Source organism: Epinephelus lanceolatus, chromosome 16, assembly GCF_041903045.1.
Source record: "Epinephelus lanceolatus isolate andai-2023 chromosome 16, ASM4190304v1, whole genome shotgun sequence".
NCBI classification, from domain to species: Eukaryota; Metazoa; Chordata; class Actinopteri; order Perciformes; family Serranidae; genus Epinephelus; species Epinephelus lanceolatus.
The window spans coordinates 35,476,087-35,503,067 of record NC_135749.1 but is presented as its reverse complement, the minus strand read 5'-3'; the positions used below and the strand labels follow the sequence as shown (position 1 = coordinate 35,503,067).

Below are 26,981 nucleotides of genomic sequence, written 5' to 3'. Positions count from 1 at the left end.
ACACTAGGGTCTAGATACCATGTCTGAAGGGTTACTTTTGGTTCCTAAGGCACCATACCTAAAGTGTTTGGTGGAAACGGGGCATTCCTCTCCAAAACACACAGACCAGGTAATTAAGTCTGCTGCAAACACTGAATAAAGCTGATTCACCCAACAAATCAGTGCATCTCTGACACTGTTTGGCATCTCGGAGATGGGTGGCTCACCCACAACATGCTATTGTGGGCTCATCTTTTTCTGATCCAGACATTCAGGAGGTTTTTAGTGGGAGCCGAATTATCCACAGAGATCTCTTCCTCTCCAAACAAACAGACCCAGTGAGTTAAACCGGTAAAAACAACGCATAACGCAGTTGCATGTTACAAATCCATGTATTATGTGGGTGGCTAGTCCAACACATGCTAATGTGTGCTCACCTTTTTTCTCTAATAACACAAGATCCAGACATTTAGGAGGTTTCCACCAATGGCCGAATCATCCACAAAGGTCTTAAGGATCAGGTGATTTAAATTGCTAGAAACACCGAATAAAGCAATTTCAAGTTACAAATCAGTGTAACTCCGGCACTGCTCATTGCAGCTGGGCTTCTTACTATGGTTACTGACGCAAAAATTTGAATGGCTTCATGTAGAGCCAGTGTTTGATTTGTCGATTCTGGGCTACTGTAGAAACATGGCGGTGCACCAAGGCGATCTCTGAAGACTAGGACCTGCTCCCTATGTAGATATATATGGCTCATTCTAATGTAACAAAAACGCAACGGGTGATTATACACTGAAGAAAACATAATTACTATATTATATTCAATTTCTGCCAAGATATCCCCCTATATCCTACACACTGGACATTTAAAAAAGTTTTTACACACCCATCAGAGATTGTTTTGATTGATTTTGTGGGACTTTACAGTTTTTCTATAAATCTAAAAACAAGCCGCTAGATGCCTTTTTAATATCACTGTGTGTGGCTTGACTTATAGAAACACAGAAGTCTCCTAAATTATCTAACTATACTGTTCATTTACAGAAGGACCAACAGTTTTTTTTTTTGATATAGTTAAATTTTGGCCGTGTTTTACCTTTGTTGATAGGGCAGCTGAGATAGACAGGGGAGGTGGGAGAGAGAGGGGGGATGACATGTAGCAAAGGGCTGCTGGTTGGAGTTGAACCTGAGCCACTGCAGAGGGCTCGGCCTGTATGGGGCGCACATTCTACCAGGCGAGCTAAAGGTCGACCTGTGTTACTGGTATCTTTACCGACTTTACTATCTCATACTTCTTTATTGTAGCAGAGCAGTTGATCTTGAGACAGACTCACCGTTTACAGACATGGCCGGCATCACCAGAGACATTTTAGGTCTGCTGGTTTTATTGTGGCTGATGGCCGGTAACAACAGGTGGTCCTGGAGAAAGAGAGAGACAGAGGAGATAGTCCAGTTTAATGTGTCACATTCAGATTTTCTTTACCTCAAAACTTTGCCTTTAAAGTACAAGACGGCAGCAGTGCTGACAGAGCTAATGGTGTTAGCCAGGGAGAACTGAAGGGTGGGTGTTACGCTTCTGCAATGACGCCATGCTGCTATCAGCAGTAACAGCTGTATGACAGTGGTGGCTTTGCACTGCGCTCATCTGCAGATGAGTGCAGTGAGTTGATCAGATATTGTGAATGTTGCAGACTAAATACAAAATAAGTCAGAGCAGACACCATCTCACACTGAAGATCAGCCAGAAACAGACGGAAAGAGCTTCCTGTGAAACATAAGATGGTTCAGTCAGTGGAGTAACTGAGCTGTCATGTGTGTCGTACCCGTCTGAAAGAGACAACGTAGAAAGTGTCCTCTCTACGGTCGATGGCGTCCAGGAAGTCGCTGTAGGTGACCTCAGGACCAGGAAGCACCTGCAGCTGACTGTAGACACAAACAAGAAGAAAAACAGTTCAGTCTAATTGGATTTTAGATTTGAAGATGGCCCAAGATATTTAAAAAAAAAAAAAAAAAAAAAAAAAAAAAAAAAAAATCTTATTCAACCATCAGCTTCTAGTTTTCATTTTTTTTAATAAAACATGTAGTACTTTTCAGTTATTCAGCCAATTTATCCCATTTTTCTTCTGCTTTCTTTTAGCTGTTTTTTAAACATCACATTAAAAAAGCTCAGTTTTCTTCTCTTCACCTGGCTGACAGAAACACTGTATTTTCAGTATATATATATATGCATATATATAAATGTACTGTATTTTCAGTTTTACAATGCTTTGCATTTCTCTTGACACATGCACTGAAACTTGAATCTAGACTGCATGAGGTCATTTTACAGGGGGAATTAAAATATATTTACTAGAAATGTTAAAAGGCCCTGATCAGACAGAGGGCTTTTTGCAGGTTGAAAAAACATGAGGTGCACCACACTGCCTTTTTCAGCCTAAATTTAAAAAAAAGAGAGAAGCTTGCTAGGTCTATTTATTTTATTTTTTTTATATTTTTATTACCAAATCACAATTCATCTGATTAGAAAACAGACTGATCAGGACCTTTCTCTGTAAAATAATCAGTTGAAAGTTGATTTCAGTAACTGTCTCAAATCATCAATTATTTAAATGCATCTACCTATTTTTCCGCCATTGAACAAATGCTGTGGGAGATTAAAGTCCTCAGTCTGGCTGTCAAACAGCGCTCTGTCTGATCTGGGCCTGATTGTGTAATGACCTGTGTGTTGTACCTTTCTATGGAGCGGTGAGCCTGGATCGGCAGATATCTGGAGAAGTTTGTCTTCCTCAGCTGAGCTTTCTGCGGGAACAAAGTAAGTGATGCCTGTTCATTGTTAGCAGACACAGAATTTTGTAAATACTATACAAAACCTGCTACATTAAGATTAGTGTAATATGCAGTTTAAATGCTTTGCTGTTAAACTACAGATATCAGTAACTTACTTTTTCCTTTATGTTAAAAAAACATCAAAGCTCAAACTGTAGAAATAAGGAACTCTCTGATGTATAAGGAACATAAAAGCTAGCTTTAGAAGGAGAAGAAGAAGCAGCGTCAATATTAACATGAAGAAGAGGATGTGAACTGAACCTGGGCAATTTTGGCCTTCTTGGCGGTTTTTGGTTTTCCTCCAGACTTCTTCCTGTCGATCTGATGTCGATGGACCCAACCTCTGAGCTCGTCCGCCAGCCTGAAATGCAGGCAGAGAAAGCAGGAAACATTAAACTGAGACTAAAGCAATGAGACGCATCAATGTGTCCTGCATATCCAATAACTGTAACACAACTACAAAATAAAAGACATTAGAGGCTTATTCAGCAAAGGAGATTTTTTTTACTTCTCAATATGTGTATGATTATTGAAATATTATAACTGTACTGGGCCTTATTGTATAATTTTATAGAAAAAGATTTATGTAAGTGACACATCACAGTGTGGGGTTCCAGCAGATTATTGTATGACAAATGCCTGTCACCATTTTCTGCCAAAGATGTGATGTAAACTACAGATATGCAGTTTTTAATTTCAACCTGTGCATCTGTTATTACTAAGAGGAAACAAAGAAAAAAGAAAAGGAAAGACAGCTGGAAAGAAAGGTGGAATGAAGAAAAGAAGGAAGAATGAAAAGAAAGTAGGAGGGATCGAAGGATGGAAAGAAAGGAGGAAGGTAGGAAAGGAAGAACAGAAGGTAGGATGAATGTAAAGGAAGAGGATAGAAAGAGAATGAATAGAAGGAAGGATGGAAGCTCACCTGTCCTGTAAAGTCCTAGACTTTACATAAACATAGATAGATTCACATAAAGTGTGAATCTAAGATGAGGAGAAGGAGGAGGAAGAGAAGGAGGAGATGACCAACATAAACTTATTTAACAGTTGAAGTGTCGGGCCGACCTGAGAGACTCTGAGCGGTTGAACTGTCGGCAGTCTGAGGAGCTGAAGTAACGATCGATGTCTTGCAACACCAGATCTTTCACGTCACTGAACACATCACTCAGGTTCCTGCAGACACAAACATAAACACAAACACACACGTTACGGGTCAAGTCTTTATTATCTGCAGGGAAACAAACAGTAACACATTTATTTAAAGAACATGTCAGATTTGAAGGAAATTATTATTTTAATCCAGCAGGAAAACAAACACATGTGGAGGCAGTCAGAGATGTTGGAGGAGCAGTTCTGTTAGACGCTGAAAACACTTCCTGGACATCTGTTATTGTCAAGAAGGAGAGAAAGAAAGGAGGAGAGAAAAGAGGGAAAGAAAGAATGAGGAAGGAAGGAAAGATGGAAGAAAGGATATGAGACAAGAAAGGAGGGATGAAAGAGAGAAAAGACAGAAAGAATGGTCAAAGGAAGGGTGGATGGGATGAAAGGAGAGACACAAGAAAGGAAAGAAAAAGAAGGATGAAAGAAAGGAAAGACATAGGGGATGAGGGAAGGAAAGAAAAACATGAGGAAGAAGGGAAGGAAAAAAGAATAAAATGAGGTATGATGGGAAGAAAAGAAAGACAAGAGGCAAGAAGGAATGTGGGATGGAAATTAAAGGACAAACAAAAGAAAAGGGGGAAGGAAGGTAGGATGACAGAAAGGATGAATGGGAGGAAAGGACAGACAAAAGGTAAAAAGAAAAGGAAAGAAGGAAGGAGGGAGGAAAGACAAAAGGAAAAGAGTAAAGACAATAGAAGGATAGAAGAGGGATGGATGGAAAGAAAGGAAAGACAAGTGGTAAGAAGGAAAGGCAACAAGGAAGGAGGAATGGAAAGAAAGGAAAGACAGAAGGAAAGAGAAATGGAAGGAAAGACATAAGGATGGATAAAATGACAGGTGGTTGAAAAGAAAGATGGAAAAAAGAAAACACAAGAAGGAAGGAAGAATGGAAAGTGAGGCAAGGCAAGAGGTAAAAAAAGAAAGGAAAGACAGAATCAACGATTTAAGGAAGGGAGGAAAGACAGAGGGAAGGATGAAAGAAAGGGTGGCTGAAAAGAAGAGAAAAAATGCAAGAGGAAAGAAGGAAGGAGGGATGGAAAGAAAGGGAAGACAGAACAAAGGAGGGAAGGAAGCAAAGACTGAAGGAATCATGAAAGGAATGATGGCTGAAAAGAAAGAAGGAAGAAAAAAGAGGAAAGAAGGAAGGAGGGTCAAAAGAAAGAATAGACAAGAGGTAAGAAGGAAAGGAAACAAGAAAGGAGGAATAAATAGAAAGGAAAGACAGAAGGAACAAGGGAGGGAAGGAAGGAAACTATGGTTGAAAAGAAAGAAGGAAGAAAAAACACGAGGCAAGAAGGAAGGAGGAATAGGAAGAAAGGAAAGACAAGCGGTAAGAAGGAAAGCAAAGGACAGAGGGATGGGAAGGAAGGATGAAAGAAAGAATGGGTGGAAAGAAAGATGCAGGAAAGGAAAGAGAGAAAGAAAGGAGGCAGAGCCTCATTCGGGGAGACATGTCTTTAACGTCCACAGCAGAGAGACACTGTGTTGTGTTGAACAGTAGAAGATATTGTTGGAGAACAGGTTGTGTTAGACGTTACAAACATGTTTGTCTACATTTCTTCCTGATGGTTGAAGAGTGGATGATTATCTGTGGTGAATCTAAGTGAATCTATCTGCTGTCACCTGTGATGAGACTCTGTCAGTGCAGGAAAATGTTTGATAAAGGAGACGTTTATAAAAGGAGCCTTCAATCTTGTTTCACCTGCGGGTTATAAATCAGTCACTGACGGCGTCTCTGAAGTGACGTTTGCTCGTCTCTGTGGGTCCGTGTGTGATCACATTTCTGTGGTGTATTCACTGGTTTCACTTACACTTATAAGCACCACACTCTCCAGTTAAACATACATTTATAGCAGATCAATAATTTTAAATGAACATGTTAATTTTTTAATGAGAACCTTAAGTATTTGGTGAAAAATGTCAGATTCACTACGGACAGCTGTTATTTCTCTTTATTCTCATTCTGTGTTAGTCCATTGTTGTTTTTTATTTAAACATTTCTAATGATTCATTTTAATATTTTTCTTTCTCTGTTGATCTATATTTATTTTTGGCGTTGTGTTGCTGCAACACCAGAATTTCCCCTCTGGAGATCATAAAAAGACTTGCTGGATTTTATCTAACTTGACTTAAATTTTATTTATGTTATTTAATGTAATATAAATTAATTTAATTTAAATTAATCTTATTATTTAAATTAAACTAAGGTAAATTAAATTAAATTCTACTTTATTTTATTTTATTTTCAGATATATTAAACATTTTATATCTTCTGCTATTCATTTTCACTTCAAATACTGAGGGATGGGATGAACTGAATTCTGTCTTATTTCATTTACAGGTTGTAGCTTGAGTGTGCAGCTGTGTCGTTCAGTAGATACTCTTCATATTAAAAAGAATCAGATCAAGGTTTAACTTGATCAGGACATTTTGCACTTTTAATTTATTAAATTATTTAATTAATCAGAAATATTGCATTTGCTGGTAAAAAATATTGATTGGTTCCAGTCCAAGTTGACATTATGGACATTGGAAGTAACTCTGTAAAAATACACACAAGGAGATCTGAAATGAATTTCACAGACACAAGACACTTTGAGATGATGAACTGAATGTTGTCTTCATCAGACTCCTCTCACCTGAACTGATACGACTCCGCAGCTTCGTCTCCTCCGTCCTCCTCCGTCTCTGTTTTTTCCTCCACTCTGCTCGGAGGCTGAGCAGCTGCTTGCTGCTGCTGCTGTTGTTGTTCGATCTCCAGCAGTCGTCGTCCCGTATACGACACCACACCATCCTGTAGGCCTGACAGCTTTCTGTCTGTGATGCTACAGGAAAGAAGAAGTCAGAGAAATCAAATAAAACTATTTTTTTTATTTGTACATTTCATCAAAGTCAAATTGGGGGAATGTTTTCAGTCACCGTATTGTCCGTGTCTGTTCCTTTACTAATAAGGTAAGTAAATAAACCTTATTTATGGCACTTTTCAAAGCAGCTGTCACGAAAAACTGCGGAACATGTACATACTACATTCTTCTAATTATATTCTTTTTGTTGTCTGAAGATGACCATGAACATCTGGCAAAGGGACTACAGATGCAAACTACCTCTCTGGCTAATTTGGGTGCATTTCCATTTGTTTAAATGTGGATTAATTTACAATGTCCCTTCTTATATAAATACATTGAAATTGAAAATGAAAAACTACAAGCACAAGTTTTGCGATGCAGGATACCTGACAGGTCCGAAGCTGAAGGTCATGAACAGCAGGACAGCCATGACACACACGGCTCTCTTGTTGCTCGCTGAGTCGCTGCCCTGAAAAACACAGAAGAGAAACTTATACTGCATGTACTATGTGCAGAAAAAATAACATGCAGAAAGTCGCACATGAGGATACAAACATTTTTGATGATACACTTCCTGACCTCAGGCCTTTGCACACTGAGTCTGTTTTTTCTTCCGAAACTGTTGCACATCTAAAAATAAATACCTTCAGAGGCTTTTGACCAAGACTCAGAGAAGAAAATGTGGCGACAGAACACAGCCTCGACAAGACAGAGGAACGGGGCGCACAGAATCATTTCATAATTTAGATAGTTCACTTTCAACAGGTCAGATAGTGATAATCAGGTGGATGATGATGACGAGGAGGAGGAGGATGTGGACTGCACACAGAATGTGGAAGACAGCTCCACCCCTTCATGCAGCTGCAGTGCCAAATGAAACACAGGGAGGGAATGATGACAGCCAGATAGGTAACTCCAGTGGAGAGAGGCAAAGGAGGAAATGTGTGTTTTTTTTTAAATTTGTCTCTTTCTCCAAATTTTCACAACAAATAGAACAATAAAACGCATCGGAATCAGTGTGTAAGGTTTCTGTGCGTAACAATTTTTCGCATGACAGACTAAAAAACACATTCGAAAAAAAACGGACTCAGTGTGAAGGCCTTTACTCTGTGACCTTTACTGGATTTACAATATTTTCTTCAAGTGATTTTTTTAAGTAAACAAACAGTTTGAGGTTTGTTTAATTTCAAACATAGGCCTACAAGCAGGCATTTCTGGTGTCTGGTGGCATTTAACTTTTGTTTCACCTTTCCACTGATTCCAATCATCAGGTTCAACAGGTTTCTCTTTTCTATGTGTTTGAGTTATGTGCCTCAGTCTGGATCTTATTTCCTCCTTTTCAGCCTGTTGTTGTTAATTGAATTCAGAGGCAGCAGCTGTACTATAAACCCCTCTGGGTGTTAAATGAGATGGAAGTCAGGTTCACTCTGCAGGGAAATCAGCAGGATTGTTCTTTTAATCACATCTCTTTCTACACTTACTGGCCACTTTATTAGGTACATCTCCAGAAGTGCCTTGATTCTTGGTGGCACAGATATAACGAAGTGCTGGAAACATTCTTCAGAGATTTTGATCCATATTGACATGATAGCATCACACAGTAGCTGCAGATTTGTCAGCTGCACATCCATGATGAGAATCACTCGTTCCACCACATCCCAAAGGTGCTCTCTTGGACTGAGATCTGGTGACTGTGGAGGCCATTGGAGTACAGTGAACTCATTGTCATGTTCAAGAAACCAGTTTGAGATGATTTGAGCTTTGTGACATGGTGCATTATCCTGCTGGAAGTAGCCATCAGAAGATGGGTACACTGTGGTCATTAAAGGATGGACACGGTCAGCAACAATACTCAGGTAGGCTGTGGTGTTTAAACCATGCTCAGTTGGTACTAAGGGGCCCAAAGTGTGCCAAAAAAATATCCCCCACACCATTACACCGCCACCAGCAGCCTGAACTGTTGATACAAGGCAGGATGGATCCATGCTTTCATGTTGTTAACGCCAAATTCTGACCCTACCATCTGAATGTCCCAGCAGAAATCCAGACTCATCAGACCAGGCGACCTTTTTTCAGTCCTCTATTGTTGAATTTTGGTGAGTTTGCGTGAATTGTAGCCTCAGTTTCCTGTTGTTAGCTGACAGGAGTGGCACCCGGTGTGGTCTTCTGCTGCTGTAGCCCATCTGCTTCAAGGTTTCGACATGTTGTTGGTTCAGAGATGGTCTTCTGCATACCTTGGTTGTAACAAGTCTGGCCATTCTCCTCTGACCTCTGGCATCAACAAGGCATTTTCACCCAGAGAACTGCTGCTCACTGGATATTTCCTCTTTTTCAGACCATCCTCTGTAAACCCTAGAGATGGTTGTGTGTGAAAATCCCGGTAGATCAGCAGTTTCTGAAATACTCAGACCAGCCTGTCTGGCACCAACAACCATGCCACGTTCAAAGTCACATAAATCACCTTTTTCCCCTCATTCTGATGCTCAGTTTGAACTTCAGCAGGTCGTCTTGACCATGTCTACATGCCTAAATGCATTGAGTTGCTGCCACGTGATTGGCTGATTAACTATTCGCGTTTACGAGCAGTTGAAGAGGTGTAAGTGGCCTGGGTGTGTATATACCTACAGACTAAGTATGTATGTAGGGTTGGGTACCGTTCACAGTGAAACCCATACTGGTTACTGTGCCTGGAATTCGGTACCAGTACTGAACAGTACCTTTTTTTTTAACTTTACCTTCTCAGCAATAAAAAAATGAATTGAATTTTACTAATTCTGGTCTTTCAAATCACACATAGAGCTAATCTTCTGTTTCTGTCTGGAGGAGACACAGTTGATGAAGAAGATGACAAATCACATCCTCCCTTCTTTCCCTCACCTCTTTCCCAGCCAGCCTCTCCCTCAGCGCCTGATTCTCCCTGCGGAGTCGTTCATTCTCCTGCTGGGCCTCCTTGAGCTGAGCCTCCAAGTTCTGCAGGTACTCCTTCTTCTTCTTCCTCGACTGGCACGCTGACTCCCGGTTCTTTATCATCCTCTGCTGCCGCTTCAGCACCTTCATCTGCACCAGGAGGAGGAGGAGGAGGTGGAGAAAGATTGGTAAAAGATGAAGGAGGGTGGAGGGGAGAAAGGCAAAGAGGAAAACAGAGGAATAAGAAAGAGGAAGAAGGGAAATATCACAGTGGAGGGAAGAATTTGAAGAAAAAGGAGGACACGGACACAATGGATGAGGAGGAGGTTGGTGTACATGCAACGACGAAGACAAGGAAAGGAGGAGGGAAGATGAGGAGGAGGATGTTGAAACAGAGGTAGGAGGAAAGCAGAACAATGACAAGACAGGAAGAGGAGGGAAAAGGAGGGAGGGGAACAAAAACAGAAAACAAAAAGTTCAGCAGGTGAATGATATAATCCTACACCCCGAGGGAAACTGATGTGTACATACATCACAGCTTATATAACAGGTGAAACATTGAGTAACAGTCTGATGTAACCTACCAAGCTGACTAAACAACAGAAGTTACGTCTTTTCTCTCACATATTTAACAAGAAACAAACAAATGATCACAGCTCGTAGGTTGGTGCAGCTGTAGTGACTGCGTCAAAAGTTTTAAATCTTATATTAATGCCAACTTAAGGTCAAAAACAATAGATTTTTTTTTAACTTTATTTTCTAAATTAAACCAAAAAGGTTTCAGGAAAACCTGTCAGCCTGTCTGTCATCACTGGGGCTGGGGTATCTAACCTAAATACTTCTTGAGGACCAACTAAAAGAGGTCTGTGCTGAACGCTGCACATTTGCCTTTTTTTCCTGGTTGCTGAGAGTTAAAAAATATTCAACTTAGCATGAAAAGCTGCAGCTGCTCATCACTGTAACTTTTACACAGCCATTCACTCACAGCGGAGGAGGGGCAGGACAAACCTCATCAAGACCAAATGCCACATCACTGAACAGCAACAACAACAATGGAGGAGAAATTAATACTGAACCCACACAGACTGGCAGGTCTGTCCTCTCTCTGTAAGTTTTTCAGCCTTCCCGTTCAAGGTACTCTACCTTGTGCTGACATTTTACTTCTGCGGATATTCTGTATGATAGCAGCCAGACTAAAGCGTCTCAGCTAAAAGAATGCTGCACCCCTAAGGCACACACACAAAGCATTTTGCAGGTTGCAAAACTTGCCTTTTCCAGCAACCACTGCCAACAGTTTCTTCTTTATTGTTTACAAACTGTAAATTTGTTCTCGTGACCACCACGGAAGGCCCGCCTCTCAAATCATCTGATCAGACAACAGTGAAAAAAAGAGATGCGGAGATGGCGCTTTTCTGCTCCGGCAAAAACGGCAGGCATTTAAAGCGCAAAAAACAAATGATGGTAAATATTCTTTGACAAAAAAGGGTTCACATGTCCGAAATAAGACATTGTTTGATGCCAAAAGTCAAGTATGCTACCCTGGCTGTGATTTGATGACTGATGTGTGAGTTGGTACATCCAGCCTACTCACATCAATATCGTTGGAGTTGTTGCCGGGTAACGTCGTCGTTGCAGGGACGATGGGTTTGCTGGTGGGCGGAGTTGTGGGGCTGGAGCCGTGCTGTGGGATGCCGGGAGAGACAGGCTCCATTTTAACAATGGCCGGGGCTGAACTGAGGCAGACGGACTGAGACAAGACGACTGGAGGAAGCAAGACAGAGAGAGACGAATCATCATGATACGGCCAATCACAGTAATTCAGTATTTTGATCAAACACAAACACTTGTTACCAGGTCTGTTCTGGTCCATGGAGGGGAGGCCCTGCAGTATAAGGGTCTTGGCTGGTGTGGGGGTCTGGGGGATGGGGAGGGTGGTGACGCACACCGGTCTGGGCTGGATGGGAGGTTTAGTGCTCAGGATGGTGCTGGCCTTTAATGTGGCCGAACCTGGCAGAACTTCAGGTGACAGAAAATAAATATCACTTACATTTCAGACATTAGCAACTGAAATCAGTCTCTTGGGAATAGCAACTTTTACAAGAACATTCACTTTAACTGTTTTGCACTGTAGAAACACACTCAAGCTGTCAACAAAACACATGACTCAAGCTTTAGTTCTCTGTGGTGTAAAGTGGAAAATTTTGCAGAACCAATGAAATGATTTGGTTTGCAAATATAAGTTGCAGGATGATCACCATCAACACAACAAGGCAACCAGCACTTTGTGTTGTGATGTTTATCCAGGTCTGAGCTGCAGAGGCACAAGTCTAAAGCAGAGTTCCCACACCAGACGGGACATATACAGTAATGCCTCCGTTGTGTTCTGGGGTATCTGTACAGTAATATCCTGATGTAAATATAAGATAACTGGTAAATTGAGAGCTTTTCGTTCAGCCCAGACAGCTCAGTATGACTCCCATATCACAATAACGTGGCAGATAGTGGGGCTTTGTCCCAGACACATATAGTGGTCAAGTACTGATGAAGCACTAGTGATGACTGTCTGATGATTGCAATGATTAATCGATCAGTTGTCAACTATCTAATTAACCAATAACCAACCAATTTTATAAGAGATTTGAGTAATTTTTAACGAAAAAAAAAATCCTAACTTTCTGATTCCTGTTTTTTTTCCCTCCTCTATGACAGCCAACTGAATATATTTGTGTTGTGGACAAAACAAGACATTTAAGACGTTATTTTCAGCTTTGGGAAACACTAACACTGTTTTTAAATGTAGTATGTGCTTTTTATGGACCCTGTGTCTGCTCAATAAACTTGAATTGAATTGACTAACATTTTATAGATCAAACAACTAATCGAGACAATAATCAGCAATGAAAATAACTCTTAGTTGCAGCCCTGTTGTCTACTTAATATTATTTTGTATTCATAGGGCTCTGTACATGTCCTGATCTGCATAATGCTCTATCTTTTTCATCCTGTTCAGCTGCTCTCATGTTTTGTTTTCTCCTGTTTCTAATTTCCCCATTGTGTCTTTTATTGTTATTTTAATGGACAATTTAACAGCGAGCTGAGGATTAACAGTTGAAAATTAGCCTTTTACCATGATGTTGATTAATGTGCATTGTCCCTGAAAATATATTAATAAATAAACAAGTAAATAATTAAATAAAAAACACTGCAGGTGTGACAACAGCCTGAAGCCTCATTTTAATATCAATGAGTTCTCTCTTTCTTTTTTTCTCTCAGTGCAACAAACAAACAGGCAACGAAAATGATCTGGTAGACCATCGAAAACACGAGTCTGCTGCTATACCAGCACTGCATGGTTAATATTCAGCCCCATCCAATTTTTGACCACTCCTACAAAAGGTACCATAATTTTATATCTACTTTCCTGTGCATTTAAACAGGTGTTTCTTTTTTAAAAAATATGTTTATCTATTCATTTTTCATATTTTAATTCCATCTAAATATTCTTAAGAATAAAAAGTTCATTCCTCTTTGAAAGGGTAAACTAGCCTTAATTTTGCTATTGTATTATTATTTTATCAGTAGCATAAAATGGTCCCAAAATAACAATCATATTGCATATTGCAGTTTTTTTCTGGAACAATATATCATCCAACAAAAGTAGATATCGAGACAGGCCTACAAGGGTCTGAACCTACCTGCGGCCTGCGTCTGTATTCCACTTATGACTGCTGGGATCTGTGTTGTCAACGGCGCCTGTGGTGGGGATACGGTTGTTGTTGCCACGGTGACCTCCATGGTCCCCAGCGGAGGAGACAGCACGTCTCCGTACATGTACGGAGGAGTCGGGGGGTTTTCACCTTTAACTGTGATCTGGATGGGAGATAAGACACAGTCAGCTGATGATATTTAGGGTTTTTTTTTTGGTTTGTAATTTCATGACTTTTCCTGTCGATGTCTTGTGATTTTATAAATTTAAAAGTCATCATTAAACAAGGACCTGTGGGTCAGGTGATAAGGCAGAGCAGTCGGACCCGAGTGAGGATGCAGGGGAGGGAGGCTCTGCTTTCACCTGGAACACTGGACAAACAAACACATAAACCAGTCAGAAACAGAGTATGTATTTGTATGTATTTGCTCTTGTTTGATGAGATCAATTTGAAAAGAATCTGGAGAACTTACACATTTCCACTGGTAATGGCTGAGTGATGGTCATTTCATTTTTAATCACAGGAGTTTCCCCTTCAGAGAAAAAAGACACACAGACGTAACGAGATGTAAAGTCAGAGGTTGTCTGATGTCAAACTATTAAACCCATGATGGATTGTGAGATTTTAAGTCTTAACAATAATATAATAATCATGAAATCAGGAGATGTGCACTGCAATAAAACATAAAAGATTACGGTTCAAGTTGGAGACTTAAATGACTCAGTGTTTCTAAAAAAAATTAGTGTTGCCTGGAGGAGAAACTGCCACCACAACCCAGAATGACAACAGTAACACAGTACTGTAACAGTGCAACACATAGTGATGTAATTTAAAAGTCATGCTGATTCAGGTTCACAACATCCCACAGAAAATCTGTTGTAATGAAAAATACTAAATAAAATAACTATTTGACTTCCAGCTGCCCTTCTTTTTTTTTTTAAAGTGAAATAAATAAATAAAAATCTTCAAATAATGATTATTTTTCTGTAAAATAAAACAAGAACTGCTATTTTGGCTCCAACCAACACAATTAATCAAACAACATGTGACACATGGCTGGCTGTAATATATTTGTAAAAGGCTGCTGGGATAACAAGGTTTTGCTCTCACTGTTCTACTGCTTTAAGCTTTCCATGAAAGAAAACAGGTAAATTAATGAACCTGACAAAATTTGAGAAGGCTTTACTTTATCTCTGCTTACAAGATTTTCACTAAGAAAAGGTAGAACACCAGCGGTATATTTTTGGGCTATGAGCAGTGTTGGAGGTAATGCCTTACAAAAGTAACCTGTTACAGTAATATATTATGTTTCAACAGTAACAAAGTAATATAACGGGTTACCAACAAGATTTTGGGTAATGCTATTACATTTACAGTGTCACGTATTGTGTTACCACCCAAAATAAACCATATATTGTTTTCATTTTTCATTTATCCCCACTGATCCACACTGCTCCACTTCTGCCAGTGCTCCAACAGAAAATTATCATCCAAAGGTTATTATGTCTTGTCATGTCATTACAGGCTACATTATTATGTCTTGTCATGTCATTACAGGCTACATTATAGAAGGGTGCCAGTGATTGGCACATCTGGGTTTCCATTGATACACCAACAACGTCTACAACATATCCTGTCTTGCTTTTGCATCCTAAGGCTACTGGAAAGCAGCGGGGAAAAGGAGCTGGCCTCTTATTTGTTGTTTCCTCGTCCCGGTGATCAACACATCTGGGTGATGTTAGTATATGTTGGATATGTTTCCATTCGCATCCCCTACAACTGCAGAGCAATGCTGGCACACAGCCCCGTTCTCCGCTGTTTTAATTCACGCTTGTCATAGTGACTGACTTGCACGCCATTTTGTTGGTTGTGCTAACCTCTAGCTTTGAAATGAACTGTAATAAACTGGAGCTTCTGTGCTTTGATCACCTTTGAATAATTAGCCTCACCCATTCATAATGCCAATTAGTTCTTCTGAGGTCATTTTGGTGATAGTAATGCAAAAGTGGTGTAATAAGTAACGTATTACTCTACACAGAGAGTAACACTATAAAGTAAAATATTACTTTCAAATGTAGGCAACTAGTGATATGAGAGTAACTTGCCCAACACTGGCTATGAGTGCTACAAGGCCTCTTCAATATAAATATTTTCACAGAGAATAACGAGAGTTAATTGCGAGCTTCACAAGGTAAATGTTGAAAGTGGGACAGCGTAAAAAACATATTTTTGGACCACAAGACAAATTAAACATTGACATTGACTGAGCTGAAAGAAAGAGAAACTTAATATCTGGAAGGACAATAATCAAAATTATGTACCTGTTCTTATTGTGAACAAATCCTGTTGTATGAAAACCATTAAAAACAAATCAGCCACCCTGTTGCACTCAGTGACATGTTCCTTCATTACCATGATCCCATTCACTGTCGTTTATTTTGACTGAATCCCACATACGCCGTCCAGCTGCCACAAATACTCACTAGAGCAGTGGTTCCCAACCTTTTCCTTTACGGGACCTCTTTTCTATCATTGCGTAAGCTGACAAAGTGACATATTTTATGGATATTTCACATTATATTTAATGTAGATTAATCTGCAGCTGAAAATAGTCACTAACAAATGCACTATTTCCTCCTGCTTGTTGAAAAAATATAGTGAGCAGCTGCTCTAGGAAATTACGAGGCTTAAAGAGAAAAAAAAATTAAGACAGTGTAGCAGCAGAGGGGATGAAGCATCTCCTGTTTCAGAGACGTTTTGAGGGGTGAAAGCAAAACGCTGACCAGGTGGTTTGAAGTTTCCTATAAGCGCCCAAAACTGGTTGGTCTGTACCTGTGAGAAGGTTGTCGTCAAGGTGTTGCCATGGCGACGTGGGGTTGTCAGGATCAAGGGTGAGCACGAGGTCATTGTCAAACTGCGAGAGGTTGGCAGAGGAAGAAGAGGAGGAGGAGTCAAACAACTGCTGAATTAGTCTGTGTGTGTGTGTGTGTGTGTGTGTGTGTGTCAATTAGCCTGATTATCCTTTGATCCATCATCTGTAGTTAAAAGACCTGATTAAAGCTGCTGCCAGCACAGTGTGTTTGGGAGATATCAATATGTTTATTAGAGTTAAAGAGGTACTTCAACATTTGCATTTTGTGTTTCTACTAGAACATGTTGACATGCTTTAATGTTGACAGAGAACACATTATTTTCCTCATACTGTCTGTGCTAGAACACCTGTTTTTACTTTCTGTCTCAAATGCTCCACTTAAGCGCCTGTCTCTTTAAAGCCAAGTTCACACTACATGACTTTCTGTCTTGTAATCAGGGGTCTTAAAGTTGTTGCAGTTTTCACACTATATGATGGACTGGTGATGGGGGGATCACACACAAGATCTTTCACCAGGAGGAATCCTTGCAAGTATGTCATGCCCACATCGAACAATAACTCAGGGTCAGGGGGATGTTTACTGGAAAGTAGAATTACCGCCACACAGTTGTATGCCTCCCTGAACCTGTTAAGTTTCTCTTACAGTTTACATTCATGTCTGTGAAAACATGGATGCTTCACACACATCTTCTCCCGGCAGCACAGAAGATCTATACAATCATCGCAGTTTCAAGGCGGACACCCAAGATGCACGTCGCCACTTCAGTATTTGACCAAATGTCTCCCTTTCTGTTTCTCACGGTGAGTAATGGCCAGGAAAAGTGTTTTTGCAGAATATTATGATGTCACAGTGAAGTTGACCTTTGGGATAGAAAATGTCATCACTTCATAATTCTATTCTTTTAGACATTTCTGTGAAATCTGGTCATAATAAGTGCATGAATTCTTAAGTTATGGCTAAAAACATGTTTTAAAGGTCACAGTGACCTTTGACCTTTGACCACCAAATTCTTATCAGTTCATTCTTGAGTCAAAGTGGCTGTTAGGACCAAATTTGAGAAGACTCCCTCAAGGCCTTGAGATACCACCTTCACAAGAATGAGGCAGATGCAAGGTCACAGTGACCTTGACCTTTGCTCACCAAATTCTAATCAGGTCATCGTTGAGTCCAAGTGTAAGTTTGTGCCAAATTTGAAGAAATTCCCTTGAGATGTTCCTGAAATATCGTGTTCACAAGAATGAATGCGACGGACAACTCGAAAACATAATGCCCGCGGCCACGGTTATTGCCATTCTGGAGGCATAAAAACAGAAAGTGTTTGACTTGACTCATTTGTCATTAATCAATCAATCAATTTTATTTATAAATCCCAATATCACAAATCACAATTTACCTTCAGAGAGCTTTACAGCACACAACATCCTTCTGTCCTTTGGACCCTCACAGCAGATAAGGAAATACTCCTCAAAAAAACCCAAACTCAAAATCCAACAGCTAAGGCTAAACATGCTAAAATTTTAACTGCTAAACATTTAGCATAACATGCTAAAAGTTGAGCTTGTTTAAAAACATGATTATCAAACAGCAACGTACAAATGCTATGCACAAGATGGAAAATGGTTCCCCCTTCAAAAATCAAGGTTAAAAACACAAAAAAACTTAAATTATTATGTAGATGTGTATTGACCAGTGTTTATTGCGGGCAAACGAGGATGTTATGTTAGCATTGAGCAGGATTTATACTTCTGCATCAAATCGACACCTTACCTACGCCGTGTCCTGACATGCACCTCCCTAGAAATGTAACTACACGTAGCTGCGACGCAGGCTGCAACAACTTTGATTGGTCGGCTTGGCAGCATCACATTTCCCCCTCCACATTTCCAGCTGTGCTTTCTCTTTCCGTAAACATGGACCAAATGGAGGAGAAGTTGATTGAAGAAGTTTGCAAATATGTACATTTGTGCGACTCTTTTTCACTCCACTTTAGACTGTCAAAAGGCTGCAAACTCCTTGAGAGAAATTTCTAGCAACATCGGTGTGGACACAACGAAATGTACGTAGGCGTGGAAAAACTTAAGGGACAAGTATGTTTACCTCCGAAAGAAACTCGCCACATGGAGCACGGATCTGGGGGAAAGAAAAATCCCAGGTTTTATGTTTCTCTCCAAGCTGGGACTGCATATTAAACACCGGGACACAGAGTCAACAAGGTAAATTTATTATGTCTTTCTATTATAAACGTCTATGTTTTGAGCGTTTAGGTTAGCTGGTATTGTGTGCTGGCAAGCAGGAAATACTGTCGAGTTGTAAACAAGGCATGTTCATTTGTCTTAAAGTCTCAAAGGGTGGCTGAAGCTGACAGGAACTCAGTCAGTTTTTGGAAGTATATAGTAGAGCTAAATCAAAGGTCAGAGGATCAACAAAGCCATAAGGACTAATGCTCTGGGGAGCATGGAAATCTATACCAAATTTCATGGAAATCCATTCAACAGTTGTAAAGGTATGTCACTCCAGACCAAAGTAGCAGACTGACGGACTAACAGATGCACTGAGTGACATTTCTGTCCCTAATTCCCAAATTCATCACATGTAGAAGGCCTTGACTGCTACAAAGAGAATTACTAATGTCTAAATGAGTGGACGACTTTGCCTGTAGACTGAGCTCTAAACTTAATAATCTGTGAAGTGTGTGAGGGTGGAGTGTGTGTGTACAAGGCTGAGCATCAGTTTCACTCTCAGTCCCGGACAGAAACCAGAACTGTGAGCTGTGACTCTTTTTGTCTCTTTACCGAAGGTTCGTATTTCAGCCCCCGGCTGAAATCCATGTCCTCCCCCTCCTCCATGCTCTCACACTGGTACAGGCAGGCATCTGAAGAGAGACACACAGGGTTTAAACACATCATCACATTTTCATCCAATATATTACATGCACTAGAAGTGTAAAGCCCCCAAAATGCTGTCAGATTTCAGCAACATCAGATTTGAAATGCAAAGTTGGTCATCACGCACAGGTCAGTACTGGTTTTCATTTTTTCCTCTGTCTCTGCCCACACAACATCTTGAACGTCACACGCTGCACCAAGACCAACAGCAAACAGATTGGACAAGTGTGTTTTCTCAACTACAATGCATCTGCATCTAGGGCTCGACAGTGCGAGCGTTTCACTCGCATTTGCGACTAAAAATAGGTGTGTGCAAACTGTAAAAAATATTTAGGGGCACATGTGCGCATAAAAAAAATCAGCCGAAGCAGCCTATATTTTTGTCAATAAAAAAATATGATAATCTAACCGCAAATGTTGGAGGAACTCCAGCCGCCTTCCCTCTTCCCTCTTCCCTGTGTGACACGGTTATGGGCGGTTTTCCAAGCCACTGTCGGCACAATGAATATCGTGCGCGACGCCAAGGGTAGCAGTGCCGCTTTGTCAGGCGTTGCTGCCCTCTCCATAGACAAACAATGGGACAGCCAGCGCAAAGCGGTTTTACAGCTGATCATGTGTAGAGGCCTTTAGGGACCGTTCTCCACGGTACTGCTGCTGGGCAGGGTGGAAATAAAGCCCTTTTCACACAGAGCGCGCAAAGTGCAGACCTCCGCCGATGAACCCATTCATTGTGTATGTGCTACCGCGCGCAAGAGCACACCACTCTGCCGCCGAGCTGAGCAGCGCGCGCCGCCAGCCTGCGCTCAAATTGAATTTTTTTAATTTCACCGCAACGCGCTGTGACGACACCTTGGCACCGCACATCCAATAGCAGAGAAGAGCCTGAAGTAGACCCGAAAGCGGTCACCATGGAGCTGTAGCTCCTGAACGAGCCTGTACTCCCCCAAATCATGTCCTCTGCGCCCTACCACGCGGTGGGCGCCGCGAAAGCTCTGTGTGAAAGAGGCTTAAGTCCTGCAGAGTTTCAGAGGACCTGGAGAATGTTTTAGGATAGTAATAACATTATATAAGATAATCATATTGCAAAGATAATATATATAAGATAATAACATTAAAGACAAAATTAAATTGCAATACTTTTTCAAAACTTGATGATTTTACCTTTCTGTACATTTTGTATACAAATTCATTAAATAATTTTGCTTGTAAATGTCTATTTGCATCACGTTTATTACGGAAAACACATTATTTGATCAATTTACATTGTGCCCTAAAGTTCTTTGTGCGCTCCTTACTCTTTCAACTTAGGAGCACATGTGCTCCTTGGGAAAAAAGTTAGCGTCAAGCCCTGATATCTGTTCACTCTGGCCACACAACAGATCCACAAACAACATTCACCAGTAGTCTCCTAATCATTTATTTAAATAGTTATTGTTTGGTCTATAAAATGTAAAAAAAATAGTGGGATATCACAGTTTCCTAGAGCCCAAAGTGACATCTTCAAATTAGATTCAACATTACAACACTGAGTACAGGTACTGAGACAATGAGAAACAATAATGCCTTTTTGTTCCACCAACAGTCTAAAAATCAAAAATATCAGTTCAGCGTCATCGAGGACAAAGAGACACAGAACTTAACAGGAATCAGTGAATTGCACGTGAAGCGTGAAAGTAAAGTTTTGCAATTTTTTGCCTTTTTTCTGTCAATTGACTAATTCCATCCATCCCTTCTTTTTTCATCCTCTAATCCAGGGTTGGGTTGCAGCAGGGTGAGCAAAATACTTCACACATCCCTCTCCCCAGCAACGTTTTCCAGCTTTTATTGAGGCGTTCCCGGCCCAAATGAGATATATAATCCTTCCAGCGTGCTCTGGATCTGCCCCGGGGCCTCCTACCAGTTGAAAGTGCACGGGACACCTCTAATGGGATGTTCCCAGGAGGAATCCTGATCATATGTCTGAACCACCTCAACTGGCCCCTTTTACGTTTAGGTGCAGTGGCTCTATTCCGAGCTCCCTTTGGATGTCTGAGCACCTCACTCTGTCTTTAAGGCTGAGCTCAGACACTCAACAGAGGACTTATTTCAGCTGCAAGTATCTGAGATCTGCGATCTCATTCTTTCGGTCACTACCCAAAGCTCATGACTATAGGTGAGGGTCGGGATGTAGATGGACTGGTAAATCAAAAGCTTTGCCTTCCTGCTCAGCTCTCTCTTTTCAACAGGCCTGCGCAGCACCTGCATCACTGCATCTCTGCATCTCAGGCTCCGTTTCACCCTCAACTGACTAATTGACTGATTGATTGTTGCTGCTCCTTATAACTGTTCAAGGTTGTCTTCACATAAGCAGCTGCAAAAGACTGTCTAATAAACAAATATAAATAGTTAAAAAAGTTATTATTTAGTTCAGAAATATTTCAGATTAAAGAAAAAGAAGATAAAAAATGTAATCAGATGATCAATGGACGTTTCATAAACCATCCCCTCCATCCTGTGCCTCCCCACTTACACTTTATTTACACAGAGGGTCCACCACATTAGGTGCCATCCCAAACTAATTAGTGGGGAGTGAAAGTGGGTTAGAACTCCCTCCAACAGCGAGCCTGCATCGATGTCGACTTACTGACAAAGTGCACCGCTGATTGTGTTAGTCATGTGAATCACACCCCATATGAAAACAGTTCAGTGCAAAACCAGTACAGACATAAACTGCTCAAACTATGATAGACATTTAATATCAGATCAATAGTAAGTGATACAAATATATATGACGGACATAAAATGGGAGTATTTTTTTATTTTTCTCCAAGGTTATGTAAACATACACATTTTAGTCTGAACTCAAAAAACACTGAATTTTGACACCTAAACCTGATCTAAATACTTCAGGCTGACTTTAGGACAGTAAAGGCATTTCTGCACTATTACATTTGTGAGTTAATAAATGGTTAATCATCAATTGACTATTTGAACTAAACAACAACAATTAATCGTTTAAAAAATGTCTTCTTTTTTTTTTAAAGCATAACCAGCTACTCACATGTCCTGGATTTGTTGTTTTTCTTTTCAGTCTTTTCTGCCATTCTATCCTATATCATTAAACAATCAATCAATACTGAAAGTAATTTTTAGTTGCAGCCTTGCCATCAACAACACTATTTCTAATGCTCTGGCAATCGATATACACAGAGATGGCAAGTGATTTTTAAGTAAAATCACATAAAAATCTGACAAAACAATGATTGGCCCTTTCATCAGACATGACAAACAACCAAAGTTTGCCTACTGCCCCAGTCAACAAAACACAAACACAGACAGACAAAAGTTCAGCAAGGGTAAACTGATGAGTTATGTGCTTTAAATCATATTATTTTGCATCACTACATCACATCAGTAGATACAAGTATTTTTAAGATGTATAAACATTCAGGTAGTTCATGGTATGAACTTCTTTATATGCTTAATTTCCACAAACCCAACAAAACTGTTTTTACCATGACCCAGTCTGCCATTATTTCTCCCACCATGCCTTGCCTGCTCTGATGATGCAGAGGTGAAAACCCGACTCTGGACTTTGAAACTGAAACAAACACTGAGGCCATTTATTGAGCCCACATCCCGCCAAAGAGAGCAGGTGTGAACTGCAGCACATATCAGCTAAGATTTGCTCTGTACAACATTTTACAACACTGGAGGGTTATAAAAAAGTAGCGACCAGTAGATACCATCAAACAATAACTCAGGGTCAGGGGGATGCTTACTGGACAGTAGAATTACCACCACACGGTTGTATTCCTCCGAGAACCTGTCAAGATTCTCTTACAGTTTACATCCATGGATGCTTCACACACATCTTCCCCCCAGCAGCACAGGAGTTCCATACAATCTGCACAGTTTCAAGATTAGTGTCACAGTATCTAACCAAATGTCTCCCCTTCTGTTCCTGAGTTATGAAGTTGAGTAATAGTCAGAAAAGGGTTTTTCAGAACATTATGATGTCACAGTGACGTTTACCTTTTTGATATAAAATGTCATTACTTCATCATTATATCCTATAAGACATCAGTGTGAAGTTTTGTCATAATGAGCATATGAATTATTAAGCTATGGCAAAGAATATGTTTTTCTGAGGTCATAGTGACCTTGACCTTTGACCACCAAATTTGAATCAGTCTATTCTTCAGTCCAAGTGGACATTTATGTTAAATTTGTAGAAATTCCCTCAAGATGTTCACAAGGTTCACAAGAATGAGATAGATGCAAGGTCACAGTGATTTTCACCTTTGACCACCAAAATCTAATCAGTTTATTGTTGAGTCCAAGTGTATGTTTGGGCTGAATTTGAAGAAATTTCCTCAAGGTGTTCTTGAGATATTGTTTTCACAAGAATGGGATAGATGGACAATCCAAAAAACACTATGCCTCTGCTATCGCCAGCTTGGAGCAATAAAAACACAAATACAGTAATGCGAAACACCAGAGTGAATCTGGTGCTTTTACCCTTACTCTTGCTGGTAGCATTTGTGGTGACTAATTATAAATCAAATCGCCTATTCATTGTAAAAAACAAAAGCTAATATAGCTGTTAACAACTCTTTTATGAGCAGTAAAGTTCTTTAAGACAGTGGAGTTTTATGGCATGAAGGTAAAAACCCTTTCCAGCTGCTGCCACTCTGATAATGTTAGGATAAATGTGTTGTTGTAATAGGGTCTAGTGTAACCTGCATAATTGTTTTTTTAATTCTTACTATTATCCTCAGCGTTTTCTGTTGTTCTAAATGTCTTTTGTGTTTTATGCCTCTCATCTGCGTTATCTCTTGCTGCTGCATTGACCCAGTTCTCTCAAGGGGACCGTTGAAGTTTCATCTAATCTATTCTAATTGCCTTTCCTGCCTAACTGCAGGAGACCAACAACAGGAGAGTGAAATACTTTTGTCAACCAGCCTCAGGAGGTGGAGCAAATCTCCCCAATCTCACTGTTTGTCTGACAGATTTACTAACAAAACAGCAGCAGACAAAATTCAACAGCAGCTGGTGTTTATTTTTCACTTCTGTCTGGTTCTCACATAATGCTAATAACAATGTTTTTAATTATAAGACAGATAGATAGATGGATAGATGCTAAAACTCTCCCAGGAAGAGATTAAATGCTTTTGTCTCAACACAGCCTAAATAACCTGCTTGTTGTGGAAAAAGTGGCTCCAATTTTTGTATATGTATATAATTATAAATAAAGTTAAAAAAGATGTGTCTACAACTGAACTTTTGCACTTATTATGTATGATTATTCTTAACATTTTGTGACAAAATTCTCCTCAATAAATCCATGACTACACCAGTATCTCTTTAGTTTTCCAGATTTAATGTAGCCTCATCTATACACATATTCATTCACGTATTGAGGTCACGCATTATTACATAATTCAATGGATTTTTTTAAATGTACTTTTTCCTGACATTTAATAGACCAAATAATAACATGATTAATCTACAAAATAATCAGCAAATTAATTGATAATGAAATAATTGTTAGGTGCAGCTCTAATTCACAATCACATACCAACTGACCATGCAAACACAAACATTCTCTTAATGCAAATATTTCTTGTCCTTTCCAAACAAAAACAAGCAGCTTCCTGCCCCACAGAATCTCATCTGTTTGCATTTCTGAGATTTTGAGTTTGTGAATGTAGTGTAAACTATACACTTTACATTAACTTACTTCTGTGCACTGTATACGCTTGACCCAAACATTTATACTACTGTCTACACTATATATACTGACCTATGGTTGATACTTATACCATTGTCTAAACTATTTTCATATCAAAGTTCAGCTATTTATTCTGTATATAATGTCCACTATTAGCATTATGTGTAGTAACACTCTCCACTATGTATTTTATATTTACACCTGCACTGCCTGCTATGCTTATACTGTGTTGGCTATCTGCATACACATTGTTAATACTGCTAATACTGTATCTAGTGAATTTATACTTCTTACTGTTTATTCTTAATTCTGTTTATTCTATATTTTAATCTGTATATTACTCTGCACTTCCCTGCCTATTGCACTTCAGGTTAGATGTTAAACTGCAGTTTGTTGTCTCTGAACCTGAACTCTCTGTGAAAATAACAATTTAGCTGAATCTAATCTAATCTAATCTAATATATGTTAAAGCTGCAACAATTAGTCGGTTATTCAATCAGTTGATACACAGAAATTTAGTTGGCAACTATTTTGATGATGTAATAATCATTTTAGTCATTTTATAAGCAAAAAAGCCAAACATTGGCTGGATTCATGCTCTATAGATTTAAGAATTTGATGCTTTTCTTTGTCCTGTATAATGATAACTAAATAGCTTTGGATTTTTGGACTGGTGGTCAAATAAAACGTGATTTAGAGACGTCACCTTGGGCTCGGAGAAATTACACAGAGCATGTTTCTCTCCTTTTTTGGCATTTTATGTAAAACAGCGCTGATATATATTTCTAGACATGAACATACACTGTAGAATAAGGCCCATACCTGGTAGGTTCATATTAAAACGAGTAGTAACTGGCAAAGCCCCATTCTGTTACGTGCATTTATTTTAAGATACATCCCAGAATAACACCACTTAGAGACCATATTTGACTGTTAAGGTAATGGCTGAGCATTACCAAGAAACAGGTCAACACAAGACAATAATACGCGGGTATTAAAAAGTGACAGAAAAAGACAGGACATGTGCTCGTATTAATGTGTGATCACGCTTCCACCCTCTGTGTTAAAGATAAACTGACATATCCGGGTCTGCAGATTGAGGAAGCACATAACACATACACACTGCAACCGCGTGCAACGGATATCTTGGACACAATATAACACCATTTTGTTAATCAAATTAAACCCTTAATGTCCATAATGGAGATTTGCAGGGTGGGAATGTAACGTTAACAGTTTTAACGCCCCAGCTTCGCCCGGACGGCTGCTAGTCTGAGGGGTATCCTCACATCCGTTAGCTTCATATCGGTCAAATACCTGTTTATTTACCGCTATAAAGACTTTAAATGTTAACTCACCCCAATCTTCGCTTGTCAGGAGGTTATCAGCGAAGAAACGAGTGTCCAAATCAGACAGTAAATCCGTACTCATAGCCACAAAGGCGGTGTGTTTGGGGAGCAGTCAGATAGCGACGTGATAACAGCTAGCTAAACAAATACAGACACAATATGGTCCCTAAATATAGCATTAAGGTAACCGTGTGATGTAAAGCATGAATATCATTTATAATTCAAATTAAGGATGTATTTTTTCCGTCAGAAAGTAATATATTTATTCAGTTTGTATCACCAGACGGTCTCTGGGTTCTTCCCTTTTGCTTCGCATATGACAGAGAAGGAAACGTCGTTTCTGGAACGTTACCGCCCAGCTGTAGCAGAGCAGCCAATAACAGCAAAGGATATTATGATTGACGAGAAAAAGAACCAATGAGATGATTCAGAGAGCGCGATTGGGCGTTAGCCAGCCAATCGATGAGGACAATGCAAAGAGGGGGGGTTAAATGTGATTTGGCCCAATCGGAAGAGCGCATTCTGATGGACAGAGACATTAATAAATAGAAGCGAGGAAAATTCGGGTCCGCGTTGAACTGACATGCGCGCTAGCCAATCACGATTTACTAACGGAAAAACATATTTAAGTGAAAGTCACGTTGATTCAAGCATTGTGAAAATAACATTAAGTTTAGATTATTCACGAAACAAAATACACTGATTTAAACAACTGAATCAGTCGACGCTGTGTAT

General features: G+C 39.8%; 1 protein-coding gene across 1 annotated transcript in view; it reads right to left on the bottom strand.

The window, feature by feature from the left end:
• The window catches only part of atf6b (activating transcription factor 6 beta), a 29,658-nt gene extending 3,187 nt beyond the window's left edge, over positions 1 to 26,471 (bottom strand). The window contains exons 1-16 of the mRNA XM_033637044.2: positions 26,256 to 26,471; positions 19,092 to 19,171; positions 16,259 to 16,340; positions 13,899 to 13,958; positions 13,717 to 13,796; positions 13,415 to 13,589; positions 11,571 to 11,735; positions 11,311 to 11,480; positions 9,690 to 9,869; positions 7,199 to 7,281; positions 6,606 to 6,791; positions 3,871 to 3,978; positions 3,070 to 3,169; positions 2,714 to 2,781; positions 1,806 to 1,905; positions 1,317 to 1,401 (exon numbers count right to left, since the gene is read on the bottom strand). Coding sequence (XP_033492935.1) covers positions 1,317 to 1,401; positions 1,806 to 1,905; positions 2,714 to 2,781; positions 3,070 to 3,169; positions 3,871 to 3,978; positions 6,606 to 6,791; positions 7,199 to 7,281; positions 9,690 to 9,869; positions 11,311 to 11,480; positions 11,571 to 11,735; positions 13,415 to 13,589; positions 13,717 to 13,796; positions 13,899 to 13,958; positions 16,259 to 16,340; positions 19,092 to 19,171; positions 26,256 to 26,328 — 1,795 coding nt within the window. The 5' untranslated portion in view covers positions 26,329 to 26,471. The remainder of the gene's footprint in view (positions 1 to 1,316; positions 1,402 to 1,805; positions 1,906 to 2,713; positions 2,782 to 3,069; positions 3,170 to 3,870; positions 3,979 to 6,605; positions 6,792 to 7,198; positions 7,282 to 9,689; positions 9,870 to 11,310; positions 11,481 to 11,570; positions 11,736 to 13,414; positions 13,590 to 13,716; positions 13,797 to 13,898; positions 13,959 to 16,258; positions 16,341 to 19,091; positions 19,172 to 26,255) is intronic.
• Positions 26,472 to 26,981: the final 510 nt, after the last annotated feature.